Source organism: Mauremys reevesii, linkage group 1 (genome assembly GCF_016161935.1).
Source record: "Mauremys reevesii isolate NIE-2019 linkage group 1, ASM1616193v1, whole genome shotgun sequence".
Lineage (NCBI taxonomy): Eukaryota > Metazoa > Chordata > Testudines > Geoemydidae > Mauremys > Mauremys reevesii.
The window spans coordinates 103,161,515-103,181,436 of record NC_052623.1 but is presented as its reverse complement, the minus strand read 5'-3'; the positions used below and the strand labels follow the sequence as shown (position 1 = coordinate 103,181,436).

The window sequence follows — 19,922 nt, the reverse complement described above, 5'->3', positions numbered from 1 at the left end:
GGATGGTGTCTTCCTATATGTGTTCTGTACAGCATTGACTGCATGGCACTCAACAAATAATTTATTAATTACCTTTCTGTTCAGAGCCACACCATCTTCACAGTCCAATACAGCACAGTCTACATTTAGAGATGGAATTTTTTGTATCTTCCTTTCATCGTCTGCAGGTACATATAGCACAGCTCTCCTAGGTACATACTTGTGGGAAGGCTTGGAGTGATAATCAAGTTTAGGAACACCAGCTGACAGTGAGGAGATTTTCCTGTAACAAAAGGATTTGAAGTTATATTCCTGATTATAATTTAAAAAAATATTTTAATGTGTTTTTTTTAAAAAGAGGACACTCCTACTGAGGTACAACCTCTCAACTGTTGAAACCAGAATCTAAGTCACAAGAAATCTATCTTACAACGAAATACATTTAAAAAAAAAACTATGTTGAAAGAACATTAAGGCTGCAAAGTCCAACACTCAAAAGTTAGGAAATGCCAGAGTTAAGGTTACTCCAGCCTGCCCCCTTTGCTCCCACAGTGCTTCTCAAAGTCGGTCCGCCGCTTGTTCAGGGAAAGCCCCTGGCAGTCCAGGCCCGTTTGTTTACCTGCCGCGTTCGCAGGTTCGGCCGATTGCAGCTCCCACTGGCCGCAGTTCACCACTCCAGGCCAATGGGAGCTGTTGGAAGCGGCGGCCAGCACATCCCTCGGCCTGCGCTACTTCCCGTAGCTCCCATTGGCCTGGAGCAGCGAACCGTGGCCAGTGGGAGCCGCGATCGGCCAAACCTGCAGATGTGGCAGGTAAACAAACTGGCCCGGACTGCCAGGGGCTTTCCCTGAACAAGCGGTGGCCCGACTTTGAGAAGCACTGCTTTAGTGAGTCCCCACCCAGACTGTCTCCTTCTATTCTTGTCTCCCTCTGCTTCCCACTCCTAGTCGGTCCCGGTTCTCCCCATTCCTACCCCCCCCACAGCATGCACCCTTGAGCCTGCCCCTGTTCCGACAAATCAGGCTCCTTCTCCTCTATATTGCCGGGGTGCCAGCAGTGGGAGCAGTGAGAGCACAACGGTAATCAAATCAAATTAATTAATAATAGAGACAGTCTCTCTGCTCCCAGTTGTGGTCCCTGATGGAATTGCAGAAAATCCCTGCTCAGCCATTGCAGCTCAGGATGGAGCATGCTCAGTCCAGTTAGCACATAAGATCTGTGCGGAGCAGTGTCACACGCTGCAGATGTACAGAGTACAACACTGCTAGCCTCCAACAAACATCTACTGAGTGTGTGCAAGCTGCAATTTTCAGAGGCTTAAGACTTGGCAAACTTGAGTGGATTTTCACGGGCACACCACAAGGAACATCCATGACACTAGGGCAATGGTTCTCAAACTTCTTTGATCAGACCCCACTTCTTTGTGTCTGTAATCATTTATGCCCACCCCCGCAAGTACATATACCGCCATCCAGCTCTGAAGGCAGAGCGGAGAGCAGTGGCTGCTGGCTGGGTGCCGAGCTCTGAAGGCAGTGCCGTGCCAGCAGCACCACAGAAGAAAGGGTGGCAATATGAAAAGTGATATTTGTCATCACTTTTCACAATAGACTTAGTGCCCATTGCCAACCTTACTACTGCACTGCTGCTGCCACCCCGGGGCTGACAGCCAAAGTCCCGCTGCCTTCAGAGGAGGGGGAAAGCCCGACCCTAGGCTGCCTCCCGGTGAGGAATTGGGGGTGAGAGGGGAGAGAGTCCGAGCCCAGGTGGCGGTGCTCTGGCTGTCCCCTTTATCCCGCCTCCTGGGTGTGCACAGCCCTTCTGCATGAGCCCCAATTACCCAGAGCTGACAGTCAGAGATCTTAAAAAAACAAAAACAACCCCTCCCCCGCACACACACAGAGCTCACACCTCCCTTGAGACATTCCCACGCCTCCCTTGGGAGGCCCTTCCCATAGTTTAAGAACCACTGCATTGGAGTGACTCCTCTGCCAGATTTCAGGTCCCTGCTCCAAAGCATGGAAGCACTAGAGCTTCTCAATGAAATGGTTGCACACATTTTTTTTAACATGGGCAAACAACATATTTTCCCCTTAACGTTCTCGGAAATGGCTGAACCATTTTAGCTAAAACTTTCCAAATTAATTAACCTGAGGAGGACACCTGCATGGAAAAAAAAAATCAGCCTCAACAGTTACAGTTGGGTGAAAACAGGGATTTATGCTGGAAAGTTTTAGACAACCTTAATTACTGGAAATGCTGCCAGTCACTTATAACAAAAAAACTAAACTATAAGCACACAACTATCTCTTTAAACATAAATTTTAGAGAGACTGAAAGAAAAAAAAGTATATATTATGTAATATAAATATAAATAGCTGCTGCCCACTCTGCAGGTGGTGTAACAAGAATTCCTGATCATCGTGGACCAGAGTTTTGTGTTTCTTGCAACTATATTAGCCAAAACATGGTCGGGCCAGATGGCTACAGGAAAGTGATAGAAGGCAGATATATTAGCCCCAGGTTAAGTAGGTCCCCTTTCCCTGGGTAAGGTAACAGGGAAGGTTCCAGAACAATCAGGAACTTTCTGGGAACAATTAATGCAAACAGGCTGATTAGAATACCTGCAGCCAATCAAGAAGCTGCTAGAATCAATTAAGGCAGGCTAATCAGGGCACCTGGGTTTAAAGGAAGCTCGCTTCAGTTTGTGGTGCGCGTGTGAGAAGCTGGGAGCAGGAGGCACAAGGAGCTGAGAGTGAGTGCTGTTGGAGGACTGAAGAGTACAAGTGTTATCAGACACCAGGAGGAAGGTCCTGTGGTAAGGATAAAGAAGGTGTTTGGAGGAGGCCATGAGGAACTAGCCCAGTGAGTTGTAGCTGTCATGTAGCTGTTACAGGAGGCACTATAGACAGCTGCAATCCACTGGGCCCTGGGCTGGAACCCGGAGTAGAGGGCGGGCTTGGGTTTCCCCCAAACCTCCCAATTCCTGATCCAACACAGGAAGATCTCTAAGGCTAGCAAAATCCGCCAATAAGCACAGGACCCACCAAGGTAGAGGAGGAAATGTTGTCACACATGTAAAAGCAGCAAAGAGTCCTGTGGCACCTTATAGACTAACAGATGTATTGGAGCATGAGCTTTCGTGGGTGAATACCCACTTCGTCGGATGCATGTAGTGCATGTAGTGTTACACATGGTTTAATAAAATTGTCTCAGACAAAAAAGCCCCCAAAAGGTCCATACTGGTTAGGAAAACAATGCTAACAAAAACTGTGTTTATACATGGTATCAACCCTATGTAAATAGGGCTTTACTCATCAGAACAAACATTCCAGTTCTATCAAAGAGCTAATACAGGTATTTGTTTAAACACTGCTTCAAACAGATCTTATTTTTTTTTGAAATGCTACTGCTTGTATAAAATGTGCCTGTTTTCATTAGAAGGGAGGAAATCTCAGGAGCTGGGGCCTTTCTCATTAGATGGAACACCTCAATAGTGCTCCATTTTACCAAGGGGACCGGGCAGGCAGGTGGCTGACTTTATATATCTGATTTCTTATATCTACCATGCGATTTGTGTTTGCAAGCTTGAGGAATATTTGGGTTTGTGTTGTTGCCTTTTATAAATTATGGCTTTATTAAGATGAAATAATTTACAATGGAGGTGGGTAAGCACTTCACTCTTTCTTTTAAAGAAAAAACTATGAATAATGAGGCATAATGAGTTCTCTAGTCTTGCTCTGGTTATAAGATTTTGGGGAGGGGGAACTTCATGCTTACTACTAGGACTCTGAAAAAATAATGTCACCTGTCACTGCCTGTTTCTAGCTGTTAAACTATTCAAATACAGCTAAAATATGATAATGTTTTCCTGCATGGCATTCCATACATACATCAATGAATATTTCTGTTCTGTATCAGATGAAAAAATAGTGAGGGTAATTAACCACTGGAACAATTACAAAGGATCATGGTGGATCCTCCATTGCTGATAATTTTAAAGTCAAGATTGGATGTTTTTCTAAAATATATGCTCTTGGAATTATTTTGGGGAAGTTCTATGGCCTGTGTTATACTGGAGGTAGAGAATATAATCACAATGGCCACTTTTGGCCTTGGAATCTATGAATTTATGAAATAAAAGTAAAAGAAAAATGTAAATAGAGTGAGACAGAGAGAGAAAACCATAGGTGACAGATGCTAATCATGTCACCTAATAGATGATTCTCAGATACCATAGTTATGGGCATGGCATAAGAACCTGAATAGGACAGAATAAAAATTATTACACCTCTGTGTAAGCAATTGCTGTAGTTTCCATAATGATGTTAGGCAATTGTGAAGTGAAGGAAAGATGAATGAGAGGGAGTCATCCAGGAGACATATTAGAGCTCTAGCAAAATGTGGTCCATGCTTTGAAAAACTTTGAGAAACCCTGTTGTAAAATATGTGGCCTATACATGACTTAATGTGGAATAAAGGTTTTTTTTCAATATGGAGATATACCTTGAAAGGTCATGAAGTCCAGTCCCCTGCCTTCACAGCAAGACCAAGTACTGTCCCAAACAGATTTTTGCCCCAGATCCCTCAGTGGCCTCCTCAAGGATTGAACTCATAAGCCTGGGTTTTGCAGGCCAATGCTCAAACCACTGAGCTATCCCTCCCCCCTCTAATAGCACTTCTTTGGGATGACCTCCATAATTAACTCATGCCATTTCTACCACATCACACAAGTATGCATTATCATACACATATGCAGCACATAGGAATAATGTGAAGTCATCCACATTTAACGCAGAATACATAATTAACACATGAATGTCATTGATACATAGCATTAACCTAATATCTTCCACATTGTTACTTTCTGATCACACCAAAGCACTAGTGTGCCAAAAGAGTCTGCTTCAAATTATACATGACCAAACCTTCCAAATGCTTGAAAATGAATACAATCAATTTCAACTATAACAATGGCAGAGAGATGCAATACTTCCAATGACTAACTAAGTCCCTGTCAAGGACTTATTTCTTCACCTTGAGGTTGTTATATTCCAAATTAAAAATAGATTTAATAAAAAAAAAGTATTAAGAAAGATCTGCTGGGGTTTTAACTCTATGGACCTACTTGAAAATTACAACTATACCATGACCTCCCTTGCCAGTTATGTAACTGTCCTTGGTGGACCCACTTTGTTAGCATGGAAGAAACTGCTGCTGGTCTATTGTTTGTAATATGACTGGTAATACTAAATGGGGCCTAATCAACAGGGCAGTTTTGCTGTTAAATAAAAAGTATGCATTATTTATTAGAAGTGCCAGAGCTATCCTTATTAATAAATATTCTTCATCTATGACTGCAACAGCTTCAAGAAACATGCAGTGGGGACCTTGACACTTGGGACGTAGGCGACATACTACTGAGATTCATACTCTGCCATTTTTTTTTTTTGTTGTTTAACAGCTTATGTTCCTTGTCTTATGGTGAAGTGCTAATGATAATAGAAATTGTGACAACTAGTGTGGCTGGTAGTTAATTTAATTCAATCCCACTTTTGTGCACTATATTCGGGAGGGGAGAGGAGGAGGAAGAGACGTTTATTTTAAATGAAGATTGGAGAGAGTGTTTTTCAGTGTGACACAGAGGTCAGTGAAGAAGTCTGCAGTCCTTCACTAAACATATATGAGGCGACAAAGCAATTAGTTTCTATTCTCTTTCTCTGATGGCTTCCACCTGTAGCTCTCAAAGACACAAAGAAGTCAAAGAACTCAGTCCCTTAATAGCTAACTCTAATGGTACAGACAAGTAGCCTCTGAAGCATCCTTGATGACTATTACTAATTGTCCACTCTAACCTAGAGTAATTTGATAGATGTGAATAAAACCATAATCCCAGAGCACACCAAGATGAGATGTATCACCTGGCAAACATGTTACATAAAATTTCTTGCTAGCTGTAATTAAACTGAAAGCTACAGGACCAACCAGCTCCCTTTTACATCTGCAGACACTGTTTGTTATTCAGCATTGATTCTCTGAGTCCAACACACAATGATATAGCTTCTGAAAGGAAAAACTGTCATGACCTTCAGACCAGATTTAGAAATCATGAGTCAGCTGTCACCACTTACCAGTGTAAACTTTCATTTAGAGAGTTCAGCAGTGTGACTCCACTAAACGAATATCTAAATCTAAAGAAGCAGTGGAGTTAATCCATTAAAATATCATCACCTCATAGGTTTAAGACTGAGAATAATATTAACCAGGGCCCACTAGAAATTTCCCTTGAACTCATCAACCTGGGAACCCCATTGGCTCTGTATGTGTTTCTTAGAACTCATACTATTACAGATATTACTGTCAATTTGTCAAGTTGTTTAGGCTTAGTAAATCTAAAACAAAATCATCAAAAAATATTCTTTTAAAAGCGGTTGCAGGAAAATGGTCTCACTTGACATGCATAATTACAGATTCTTTTCCCTATTTTTGTTTAAAAAGATAACATGGCAAAATGTAAAATAAGAGCTTGTTACAAATATGTTTAGGCACGACTACAATAAGCATTTTCACACAGGATTTTTTCTGATGTACAGTGCATAGATTGGGGATTTTTCCTCTCCAATAAATTCCTCTTCTGCATAATCACATGTTCATTTTATGCTACCTAAAAAGATGGTGACATTTTGAGGAATAACGGAACACCCTTCATTATGGATTTATTTAAAAGAGACAATGGCAAGAATTAGGCCCAGAACATTGCACATATTAACGTTTTGGTGTTCTATTAGCCAACATTGTCTCACTTATCTCCATTCTGTTGGTGTTTTGAATTAACATATATCTCTAACAGTGAATAAATAAATAATAACATTCATGATAATAAAATCTGAGTCCTACTGTAGGCATCAAGAAAATTGCTTCAACATGTGTCTCTTTGAATGGATAGATATTTTCTTAATTATGTAAAACTGTGTGTGATTGAGCTTAAACCAAACAAATTAACATACTCCAAGAGGAAGTTGGCTAACAAATCATTATTTCTTTTAAGTATGTAAAACAGAGTAATAGAATATTAGGTATTAGCCATTTAATTGTTTTGCTGCATGCTGTATTCATTCATATCATATAGTTTTCAGCATGTTGGTATTTAATGGGGTTTTGGAATTGTATCTAGGTTTTCTTAAGATTTGTAGCACTATACATATCTCTTCTCCAAATATTAAAAAACATGGCAAGTGAAAAGCACCCATATTCACTCTACATAATTTCACCTCAACAAAAATATTTCATTCTTCTGAACAAGGGAAACAAATCTTTTCTGTTTATTGAAAGATGCTGCACTTTCCACTGTAAACTGTAGAATGTCACTGAAATTAGTGAGTGTAAAAGAAAATATAAAATATCCCTGCTACATATTACAGTATGTTTCCAGGTGCTGATCACACACAAGCTTCCATACATAGTTAACTTTACACCCGGTGTGTAGTCTCATTAAAGTCAACGGCACTACTCACAGTACATAAAGTTAAGCATGTGCGTAAGTCTTTTCAGGATCATGGCCTTACTCTGTTTCCAGTTCTTTCCCATGTTTATTATTCTAGATCAAGTAATTCCAGAAGGGCTGCTATGCTATAATGTGTCTAACAAATGACAGATTGAAATGGCAAACCTCTAGTTCTGTAAGCCTGGGCACCAGTGATGGTCTAAATTTGGGATACTGTTTCAGAAGAGCACATCTACAGGCCTGGATGAGACAATTCACAAAAAATGAGTCCCATTCAGCAATCCTCAGTGCATGTTTCTGAACCCTAGAGACATGATCATTGGCTATATGCAATCCTATATATTCACGGTGGTCAAGTTAAGAGAAGTTCTGAGACCCAAGACCAAAAACACTTGTATAATCTAGGCAGTCTAAGCAGAAAATATTTACATTTTCCCACGTTCTGTTTTTTTTTAAAAAAAAAAACAGAATAAAAATAACAATGAACCCCTCCCCCACAAATATTCTATCACTAGTTTTACTTTGTTTAATTATCAGGAACTAGCTGGCAAATAATCTATCAAAGACGCAGGCAAAGGAAAGTGATATGAAATTACAAAACACCGCAATTTGCATAGTAATTCCTTCTAATTAGGAAAAGAAGATATAAATTGTTTGTTATAAACACCAGTTGTGCCTTGTGCAAACACTAACAGCTCACAACTGAGCCAAGCTAAGTGTTTGTCTAATCAAAACTACTTTCCAAAGAGTTTTATTGGTACAGCTGCAGAGCATGAATTTTATCACACATGCTAATAATCCCAGTTATAGTACTAACATTTTAATCATTTGTTCTGCAGGCTTGTTTCTCAAACAATTAGTACTAATGAATGGCCAGAATATCTCGGATCATATATGTCTAATTGCAGTCAAGAGCAGTTCTTGTCTGCATGTACATTTCAATTTACCTCTGGGGATAATGTTTGTTAATTGTATTTCTTTATATAGCAAGTGAAAAAAGGCTGCTTGCTCAAAAAGAGGCTAAGTGTTCTCTTCTTTCCCTTTGTTCCCACAAGAAGCTAAAGTCACTTCAAGAGGCACTTAATCCCATCATCCATGGTTACAATTGCCTTACAGCATCAATCAAAAAGAATCTGAAGTAAAATGATGCAGCTATATTGTGTAATTAAAAGCAATTCAGGTAGTTATTGCTTGGGGGCACTTTCCAGGTCCAAATACTTAAAATAGCACTGCAGGGATTCTAAATACTGTAGTGTTTTAAATTTGGTCAACTACAATATCTCACAGAGGAAGGGGAGGAATATGCAAAAAATAAATCTGTCCTAGTGTGTATTGTAAAGCAAAAGAAAAGAGGAACAGTTAACGTTTGAAGTGACAAAATCTACAACTCTCCATATAAAAGGAAAATAAAAATATCAAGAAGAGAGAAAAGAAAAGGAGAAAGAAAAGGAGTAAAGTTTTAAAGAAAAACAAATTTCCTGCAATTGTTAAAAGTGAACACGCAAACCCCCCCAATACAAAAAAACAAAAACAACAATAACAAAAAAAACCCTAAAGCTCTCTTTAGTGGGAAAGATCACTTTACAAGTTGTAAAATCAGAATATAGGACTTCTGAAAATCCACATTTGTCCTAATGTAAGGAAATTCAGAGTAAGTTTTTTTAAAAAGTTATTATGTTAAAAAGGCAAGATGTGTGATATTTACTTTCAAATACTTTCAGAACTTTCCTAAGGTATTCTAATTAACAAATGCCACTAACAGAGATCCAATTATGCTTAAATCAAAACTAAGGGCATCAACATATCAAACACGCAGCTTTACATTTTGATTTCTCCCTTTGTTTTTAAACAGATAAGGGCATTTCCTTGCTGTTTTTTTTTTAAACAAAGAATACACTTTTTCCTCCCTCAGAATGTAAGGCAACAGCTACTTGCTATGGAAAAATAAATGAGACTAGATTTTGCAGTTTCAAAACTTTGGAAAAGCAATCTTTCCTTATAAGAAAAAACGTATTTTGAAATATTCATGATTTGATTCTAACACATCAATAGGCCTGATTTGATCTCACATTGATGTAAATTAAAATTAATTCCACTCAAGTAGATGGGAGTTATACAAGTGTAAAACCATGGTAAGCAAGGTCAGAATCAGGCCCAGTCTCTCCTTAAGCTTTAAGAAGTTTAAACTATAAACCTTAAACATTTCTACCAAACCAATAACTATACAGGAGATGTGTGCACAGTGATGGGGACACTACAATGGGCTGAAAAAACAGCTCCCAGCTACTTAGTGAATTTAGACATTTAACCCTCATAGCAAGCACCTCTGGATCTCAAAAGAACAGTTTGGACGGAGTCACTTTGTAGAGAAGTTACCCATTGGAAAAACTGTAGTGAGGAGAAATGAAAAGGGGGCTTTCAAGTAAATTTCTGCAAGCAGTTGCTAGAACTAATAGCGCACATCACAGTATATATATAAAAACAGAGAGGTAAATAAAATAGGAAAGGAAAAAGTCTTGCTGTTAAAAAAAAGTTGCCATGTAGAAATATGTGAGAACAAGGCAGGTTAGTGTTTAAATTGGACTATTAGTAAAAATCAAATGCTAAGTGAAAGTCACTTTAATGCAGAATTTTGATTTTAGTTGCTACTTATAACTTTTTTCTCTCTCTCAATAAATCCAACATAAATAATGTAAATAGAAAACAGAACCTTACCGAGAAAGAAAAAAGGATTGAGCACAAACCAGAAGCTAACTGACAAAGGCTTAAAACCCCTAACTATAAAATGATAAAAGGGTATCATAGGTTAAATAGTTAACCAAACCTACTCCTCCCACCAGCCCCAAACCTAAAAAATGACCTTTTATTTACCCCAACATGTTCTTTCAACTACATTGACCCTGTTGTTCATGAACATTCAAGGCTCCCCCATATTTCAATAGTTTGAACTGAAGACCATTTTAAATCAGCTAAATAAATTAAGAAATAAAAATCACACTTCTGATGTATACCTGAGCATTCACTCTCTTTATAACTATGGCAATCTTTGAATAACTCGCCATGCCAATAAAGTATCACTGAGTTGAACTGTTCATTCCTTTCACCTTTAGCATTACTGAAGTTTTAGGCTCCTTAGGACGCTAACCGCTGCTTAATGAAACCAGAATCATTGAACTGCAATGCAAAAACTCTGCATTTGTCTGTCACAGACTGACATTCACATGGAGACGTATTAAATAAAGGAAGGTGCAATTAGAATAATAATTTACTTACTTGACTGGAATATTTGGGTTTCATTTCTCATCATATACAATATAAAATTAAACCTTTTAAAGTGTTTGTTTATATAAACTATGTCTGCCTTTCTCCATATTTTATTAACGTCACTCTACACGTAATTTTATCTATACCATTATGAGGAAACATTATAGAATATTTTTTGGAAGAAATTGCTGCATGATATAATACAGTTTGATCTCAGTAGTTTGTGACAGGGTATTACAACTTTTTAATTAAAAATGTTTTTTGTTATTTAAAGTTAAAGATAACAGTCACTAATCTATCAAAGAAAGGATTATATGCAAGTTGCCTCAAAAAAGAATATATAAACTTTTAGCAATAAAAGAATTTATTATACACCAACATTGTACTCAAAACCCTATAACACAAAGACAACAACATGACTTCCTACTCCAAGAACCCTGGAATCTTAAGAGACAGAACAGTCACAGAATGCACGGAAAGATCCACTATAAAGTTCTATCTTTATAGAATGTTGATCTATAATAAATACGGAGATATAAATGGTTGCATTTCCACTGAAAATGGTTCATGTTTGTTGACTCTGCAGAAGAAGTGCGTTTTGAGGAGGTATTTCCTTTGTGTATCTGCTATCAAAAACCCCCCAATTAGTTCATTGTGAAGAAAGGATTTAAATTCTCTGCTCTGGTAGGTCTTCTGATACTTCTCTTTAAAAATTCTGTTAATATTTTTACACCTATGAGTATACATATTGACACTTTCCCACTCTTTTCTACACTGTACTTCTCTGTTTACTCAAAGCTGGTCCCCATAACAGGTTACAGAGCTCTTTCAATTCCTGCCATTGATCCAGCTGTGTACACATTGGCAAGGTCAAGATCAAGATTTGAAAATTCAGTGCTAATTACTGTGATTACAATCTGGGTCTCAAGCAGCCAAAGCCTCTAGTACAGTTTAGGAGGGACCTACTTACGAATTAAAAACAAACAAACAAACAGAAACACATTCAGCAGAGTCTATAAAGTGCCATTCCATCTTGCCAAACCATAATGCTGGCATAAAGTGACTATTCCCTGCCCCCCCCCAAATGTATGCAGGTTAGTTATTCGTATACTCATGGTACAAGACAAAAGGAAAATGTTACAGACCTTAAAACATAGCAACTTTGATTTATGTTGCAAGTTCAAACAAGTTATGGTCAAAAAAATATTTATTTTGAATAAGTTGAGAATCTTCCGAAAAAAAATATTATTAAATGAACGAAAAACATGACTCTAGTAAGCCAAAACGTATACAAAGGCACCAGTACTGTGGAAGGCATAAGAAGGAACACATTTGTTAACTATTTTGAGGAATCTTGTGTATTCTTGAGACATATATAGAAGGGCACATTCTAACTTGGCTTGCAAATTAGGCCATTCTACTGTTAGTCAAGGCATGATTTGGCCCTATAATTCTTGTATACTTAGAAATATGAGTTAGTTATGTGGATGAATAAAGGCTACTTATTTTTGCACCAAGAAAAGCAAAACAAAACAACATGTCTTTTATCTGGATTTACGCCCCAGTCCTGTAAACACTAAAGAATATAAGTGGTCCCATTGAAATCAATGGGGCTACTCACATGCTTAAAGTTAAGCATGTGCTTAAATGTCTGCAGAATTGATGCTCATTTTGAATTCCCAAACAGTTCACTTTCCAACTGTTTTTGGAATGTATCCAGGCCAACCTGCCTTTCCTTTCAAGTTCTGTACACATTATAGATGTGAAATACACAGATTGGGGCAAAATTGAGCATATGAAGCATGCTCATGCAATGTAGTTAGAGAATGTCTTTCACAGAAAATAAAAACACTTAGCACTAAGTGGAGAAAAAAATATTGCATGATATTTTCTGGTAAGCTGAAAAGAAGAAACTTGATTCTACTTAGTTAAGAGTTTTAGGCTGCTGCGGAACTATTGTAGACTCCATTAAACACATTTGAGATGGTTTATATTCTAAGTCATTAGATATTGAAGACTATTTGAAAAAGTTATTAGTAAATATTGAATTTCTGAGGTATAGCTTATACATTTATAACTCTGAGATGTAATGTGTGTTTGAACCTGATAGATTGAAAGCAGTATTTGGATTGGTTGAACATCAGTCTATCTACACAAAGTGATATATAACCTCTGTCTGCATTCAAGATGACAGAAACATTAAAAATATGTAGCTGGATAAAAAGTTTGGAAATAAAAATGGCCTGCAAATAATACTTTGCTCTAACCAGCACTTAACTTATTTCAGCAACTGGTTGAATGCAAAAGAACTATATGGAAATATTACTCAGAATGGCACAAAACAAGCATAGGTACTGTATTTATTTTTTTTAACTAGTCAGATTTATAAGAGCAATGAAATGTCTGCATAAGTATTTTATAGCAGCCTGATATGGACTCACTGTTTTAACCAGCTCTTTAACTATCCCCACAAGTTAATAAAATGCAACAACTTGAATCCTTAATGCCTACGCATTCAGATAAGAAAGCATTCATTAAGCAATATCCATATTGTTTTAATTAAAGAAATATCACTCTTATTTTTAGTATAATATTCCTTAAGTCCAGTGTTACATTTTTTTAAAATGTCCCAAAGGCATCTTGATTAGCAATAAAAAAAATTGTCCCTTAACTTCAATCTAAGGTGACCAGGTGTCCGGTTTTTGGGCTGTTAAAAGTTCAAGTCAGCAGTGCTGCAGAGCCACAGCAGGCTAGTCCCTACCTGTCCTGGGCTGGGGCACCGCACTGCGACCCGGAAGTGGCTAGCAGGTCCGGTTCCTAGGTCGAGGGGAGGGGGGAAAACGGGAGACACTGGGCTCCACTAGCTACCCCTGCCCAGAGCACCAGCTCCGCACTTTGCCAGCCAATGGGAACGGGGGCGCTGTTTCATGAGCCAGACATCCCTGCTTTGTCTTCTAAAGTTTAATGTGCTAGAAAGAAAAAGTTAGGGAGGGATTAGACAACCTCTTGGCAGACTGCAGAGCTTTCATGAGCTCCAGTAAATATGAATCTAGCAAAAGCTTCATCACCTGATTTTTATTTTTTTAAAAAGATAAAGGAATCTTCTTCACGCAGCGCACAGTCAACTTGTGGAACTCCTTACCTGAGGAGGTTGTGAAGGCTAGGACTATAACAATGTTTAAAAGGGGACTGGATAAATTCATGGTGGCTAAGTCCATAAATGGCTATTAGCCAGGATGGGTAAGAATGGTGTCCCTAACCTCTGTTCGTCAGAGGATGGAGATGGATGGCAGGAGAGAGATCACTTGATCATTGCCTGTTAGGTCCACTCCCTCAGATACTGGGCTAGATGGACCTTTGGTCTGACCTGGTACGGCCTTTCTTATGTTCTATTTTATTTCTATACGGATTATTCACACTTTCATAGGTGACATTTAAAGGCCTAGGGCAGTAGGCCTAAATTTTTACTGTCATTCCCCAATTCTCCATCCATTACCTGATACACCTCTTTGCACAGCCCATTTAATTATTTCCAACCTCAAGCATTCAAAATTCATGAGCCAGCCCCCTTCTCCCCAAAAATATGAGGTGGCGTTAAAAGTCATAAAATTTAAAAATCAATAAATTGGGGGTTTCTTTTATTTGCTTTCTGGTTTTTGAACCTTCAGGTTTCACATTTTCAAGCTTTTGTCCCTAATGAGGGATAGAAACTAGCTTTCTCTAAACTGAAAGCCGAGAGTTTCACATTACAACATGAGTCTAGCAGCTGGAAGTTTAAAGAAAATGCCAAATATTGTGAAACTTTGTAATTCATTTTCATAGCAAAGAATTCAAAGATCTTTTCATTACATAGCTACAGACAGACCAGCTCAGCACCCAAGGGCAACAAACCTATGTGCGTGTGGGGGGGGGGGGAGAAACAGAAAGCGAGAGAGAGGAAACAGTAGTTAAGAGACAAAATTCAGTATTAAGTGTTCTAGTGCTCTGTATAAACAATGGGGAGGAATAATCTATCTTTAAATTATTTTTAAAAACACTATGACTAATCTTTTGATTGACTTTGCTACCTTCTCACAAGACTAACAAAAACAGTCACATGAAAGAAGCCCCTCGCTCCTCATTCTAGATTTCCACAAGTCCCCTGCAGCCAGCATCACCTTCAAAATGTACATTTGAAGTTCACAAAGATTTGATTTAAAAAAAAATAAGATGGAAATAACAATGAGGGCGAAGAAATAAGATTTGGCAAAACAAGACATTATTAAAAAATGGAAAAAAAAATAACAAAAACCCTACTGGTTTACTAAGACTAATTCGACTGGAACTACACAGTGCAAAGTGCAAATGCTCATGATATAGACACAATGGAAGTTTCTTATCTGTATTTTACAGGTGACATTACATTATGTGGCTATGGCAGCTATAGTATCCATTCATTTGGGTTACTGAACAACACTATAAAGCCAAACTAAAACATATGTATATCTTAGGAGCCAAAGTTGTGCTCCTCCCAACCGGCCCCAGTTTACTGGATCTTCTTTCGCTGCTAAATGTTTCACTTTCACTAAATATGCAGATTTTCTATATCAATATATCACAACACAACATTCAAAATCCTCCTCTTTCTTAAAAACATTTTTTTAAAACAGCCTCTTCCCCCTTTAATGTGTTTCACATTTTTGGACATGGCTGAAGGAAGGTGTGGGAAACAAAGGAGAAAGGGCAGTAGATCACAAAAGCACATCCTTTATGCAAGAAAAGACTGTGTTTGATGCTTACTCAAATACAATTAAAAAGATGTTGAATCTTCTTGTTTCTTCAGTTTGTGGCTACACATTAACTAAATAAATCCTGTTATTTTACAAATAATTGGTAAATAGGTGCCCTGTGTTCTATAACAAACAATAACTAGAAGGAGAAACAGGATCAGGTTTATGCCCACTTAATGATTTTTCTTGTCATTTAAGCATACCAGCTTTGATTGCCTGTTTCTCTGTGCTTAGACAGAGGTGGTGCTAACCCACTGGGAGCCCTAAGCAGGAATATTTTGCAGAGCTCCTTACCCCTTCCTAAAAATACTAATTGCATTCATACACCGAAGCAACACAAACTAATACATTTGTTTAAAAGTCCACGTTAAATAAAATGAACAGTATTTTGGGAGTAATACTAAATAAGGCCACTTGTTTGGGGCCCAAAGCAACTGCATAGTCTGCAAACACCTAGCGCCACCATTGTGCTCAGATACTATGGTGATGGGCAGCAGTATAAAACCCTAACAATATCTAGGATCTTTGCACTTTCTCCCACATTGCTTCCTAAACATGGCAAAAATCTCCCTGTGGAAATCTGTAAAACCCCTCCTTAAAGCCCACCTCTGCCATGATCATATGTTCAGATAAACATTTACCGGAAAAAGTAAACAATTATATACTGTACTGTCTATCCCCCAACTTTATTAAGGAGAAAAAAGTGTCCTGTGCTTTGAGCTGTCTACTTTTTGGTTTGGTTTGGTACCCATTTTTTTTAAACTATTTATTCATTTATTTCAGGAAGTACTAACAGGTTTACAGTTTCCTCCCACGTAAATATCAGAAACAAAACAATAATCATTTCAACAGTGATGTGTTTAAAGTCACATTCTACAATAATAGTCATCAGATCTCTCTATTTAACAGGGTGTTACCATATTACAAAGTAAGCATCATTACAACACTTATGACATGTTGCTTCTAGTGATTTTATTACATTGTGTGAAATCTCTTGATTACACATATTTAACAGACAAGGCATGTCTATCAAATGTTAATATTCAAAAAGATGGACAGGTGTGTTGGGGGTTTTTTGCAGGTGAATGTGCTCCATCTGAGTATTAATAAAAGGTAACCAAATAGCTAAATATGCATTTGTTCTTTGTCTATTTTGGTGGGTACATAATTGATGTGTGAATTTTTCCATAACAACCACCTCCCATATTTTTTGAATCATTCTCTAGAGTTGGATTATTTTTCATTTTCCAGTAAGCGGCTATCAGTAGCTGAGCAGCTACTAGCAGATGAGAGATTAATTCATTTCCTTTTGTGTTACCGTTTCCTCTAGGAAAACCCAGGAGAATTACCAAAGGATCATTCGATAATAAATATCTAACAATTTGTCATATCTGATTATGGATTGCATCCCAACATTTTCTAATGACTGGACATGCCCACCATATGTGCATAAAATCCCACCTGTCAACACAATTTCTACAGAATTTATCGCCATTCAATCTTTATATATTTTAACTTGACTGGTGTGAGGAGGATAATCATTTATCTGTACAGAACAACAGACCCCGATTTATGATAATACAAATAAATAATAAATAATAATATCCATGCTTTATTTTAAGAGTGAAATAGTACTATCAAAGTATCTTTTAATATTGATACATAACACACCAGTAGCATGTCATAAAGCTAAAAGACAAAAGGAAAGAAAGAATAAGGAAGGGGATCATAAACAGTTATTTCAGCATGAAGACAAGTTGTGGATCAAATTCAAATGTTCATATTAAGTCTGGAGTTTGAAACTGAGTCAATATATATGTCATTTGGGTGCTTTCAAATATCCTTCAGTCTTAGTCTTACATTACCCATTGTCCATCATCTGATTCCTTGCTGATAGTAACGATAGTAACTATCAGAGGTTTTCAGTTTTGATCTCTTCCAATAATATTTTAGTTAATATCTCAGAATCTGTACGCTTTGTGCTTTGTTGTCAGTGATTAATATTAGCTTTGATGGAAAATAAAATTGTGGGATGTACACCCTTCTCTGCAAAATGCTTTTTCAGTTGTGCAAATTCTTTCCTATCTTATTTAAAGAGGAAAATGTAACATAACATACATGACTATGTCTAGATGCAAAGAGTGAATCACTGTATTTAAAAGTCTCTTACATGTAATAGAAATAAATAACAGTGAAGCTGGAAAGCATTTTCTTGACAGCTTGAGATACAGGAAGAGCAACTCAGCATTTCAAAACACACAAGTTAGGTTCAGCTAGTATGTATCTATGTACAAAATACATGTATATATTACTTTTCTTATATTAACCCCAACAAAATCAAATAAATAATAGAACTTGCCTTTACAACAAGTTTACAAGTCTCCAGAATTCCCCATACTTTGTTATGTAAACCTGCTCCTTCCTGTGCCTCAAATAGTGTCGTTAGCCTGGAAAGTTTCCATAGTATAGCACAGGGGTCGGCAAACCCTGGCGAGCGGCATGCCAGAGGAAGCACCCTGGCGGGCCGGGCCAGTTTGTTTACCTGCTGCGTCAGCAGGTTCGGTGGATCGCGGCTCCCAGTGGCCGCGGGTCGCCATCCCAGGCCAATGGGGGTGGCAGGAAGCTGCAGCCAGCACATCCCTTGGCCTGCGGTGCTTCCCACAGCTCCCATTGGCCTGCGACGGCGAACCGCGGCCAGTGGGAGCTGCGATCTGCCGAACCTGCTGACGCGGCAGGTAAACAAACTGGCCCGGCCCACCAGGGTGCTTACCCTGGCGAGCCGCGTGCCAGAGGTTACCAACTCCTGGTATAGCAAGTCTCATTGAGGCCTTATGGACACTAGACATTACAAACTGAAGACCATTCCAACCAGTAATGTTGGCACATCTTGCATCCACACCCAGCAGCCATCCCAAGTGTCTTCCAAGTATGTGTGTAGCTGCACTGACTTACTACAGCAGAGGTCTGGTCCTAAGCATGGATTAATCAACACAATTCTGTCACAAATGTTACTGCTGTGTCTCTTCACTGAATCCTTGTAAGAAAATGTAAAGCTACCCATTATTTCATGCAACTATATCCCTTCAGCGACAAAGAGTCCTGTGGCACCTTATAGACTAACAGACGTATTGGAGCATAAGCTTTCTTGGGTGAATACCCACTTCATCAGATGCATGGCCCATGAAAGCTTATGCTCCAATATGTCTGTTAGTCTATAAGGTGCCACAGGACTCTTGGTCGCTTTTTACAGATCCAGACTAACAAGGCTACCCCTCTGATACTATATCCCTTCAGGTTCGCCTCTTAGACTCAGAGCTAGATTGTTTCAGCCCTCATTTGGCCATGCAGGATAGTAAAGGAGAGAAAAGGCCCCTTACTCCCTCTGCTTGGCCCTGCTCAGATTACAGTTTTGGCCCTGGGTGGGCAATAGTAGCTGTTTGTTCAGAACACTCCCTGTATGAGCTAATGGGTGGGTAGAGGGGAAAGGAGTGGGAGGAACCCCTGGCTCCACCACCCTATTTGGCAACAAAAGTAGCTGGTTAGGTGCCAGAGGAGCTGTAAACAGCTTCCACAAAAGGGTGAAGTAATTTACTCCTCAGTCCTGCCAACAGAGCAAGGGGAAGCAAAGAGAGAATTGTCATTCTGTGTTAGAACTTGTTCTCTGGTCTGTTCCTGGGGCTATACACCACCTCTTAAAAATTACAAACTAGTCCTTAATGTAGACACCCCAAAGCAGTGGCTCTCAACCTTTCCAGATTACTGTATCCCTTTCAGAAGTCTGATTTGTCTTGCATACCCAAAAGTTTCACCTCCCTTAAAAACTACTTGCTTACAAAATCAGACATAAATATACAAAAGCGTCACAGCCACACTATTACTGAAAAACTGCTGTCTTTCTCATTTTTTTACCATATAATTATAAAATAAATCAATTGGAATATAAATATTGTACTTACACTTCATATATAGTATATTGAGCAGTATGAACAAGTCGTATGAAATTTTGGTTTGTACTGACTTTGCTAGTACTTTTTATGTTGCCTGTTGTAAAACAGAGAAAAATTTCTAGATGAGTTGAAGTACCCCTTGAAAGACCTCTGCATTGTACGAGTACCCCTGGTTGAGAACCACTGCCCCAAAGCAAGCAACCTTATGGGGTTCTATTTTGTTCAGGTTCTTATACACTTTCATCACCGTAGTATCTGACCACTTTCCAGTAATGCATTAAGCAATGTGACTAATATCTGTCACGTGTGGTTTATTCTCTCTCTCACTCGCTGATCCTCTCTCCAAGGGGAGAATTGTGTGTCCAATGGAGTTTTTTATAGGTGATTTTATAGGTACACACGTTGCTTTGTATTTATATTAGAGAAGGCAGGTTGAAGAAGTGCGCCTTGCGCTTGGAGCAG

The 19,922-nt window shown here is 38.5% G+C and overlaps 1 protein-coding gene across 3 annotated transcripts in view; it reads right to left on the bottom strand.

The window, feature by feature from the left end:
- The window catches only part of CLYBL (citramalyl-CoA lyase), a 247,583-nt gene that overhangs the window by 120,930 nt on the left and 106,731 nt on the right, over positions 1 to 19,922 (bottom strand). For all 3 annotated transcript variants that reach the window (XM_039532103.1, XM_039532118.1, XM_039532109.1), the window contains one exon: positions 73 to 262. In XM_039532103.1, the coding sequence (XP_039388037.1) occupies positions 73 to 262 (190 nt within the window). Of the gene's footprint in view, positions 1 to 72; positions 263 to 19,922 lie in introns of those variants that run through there.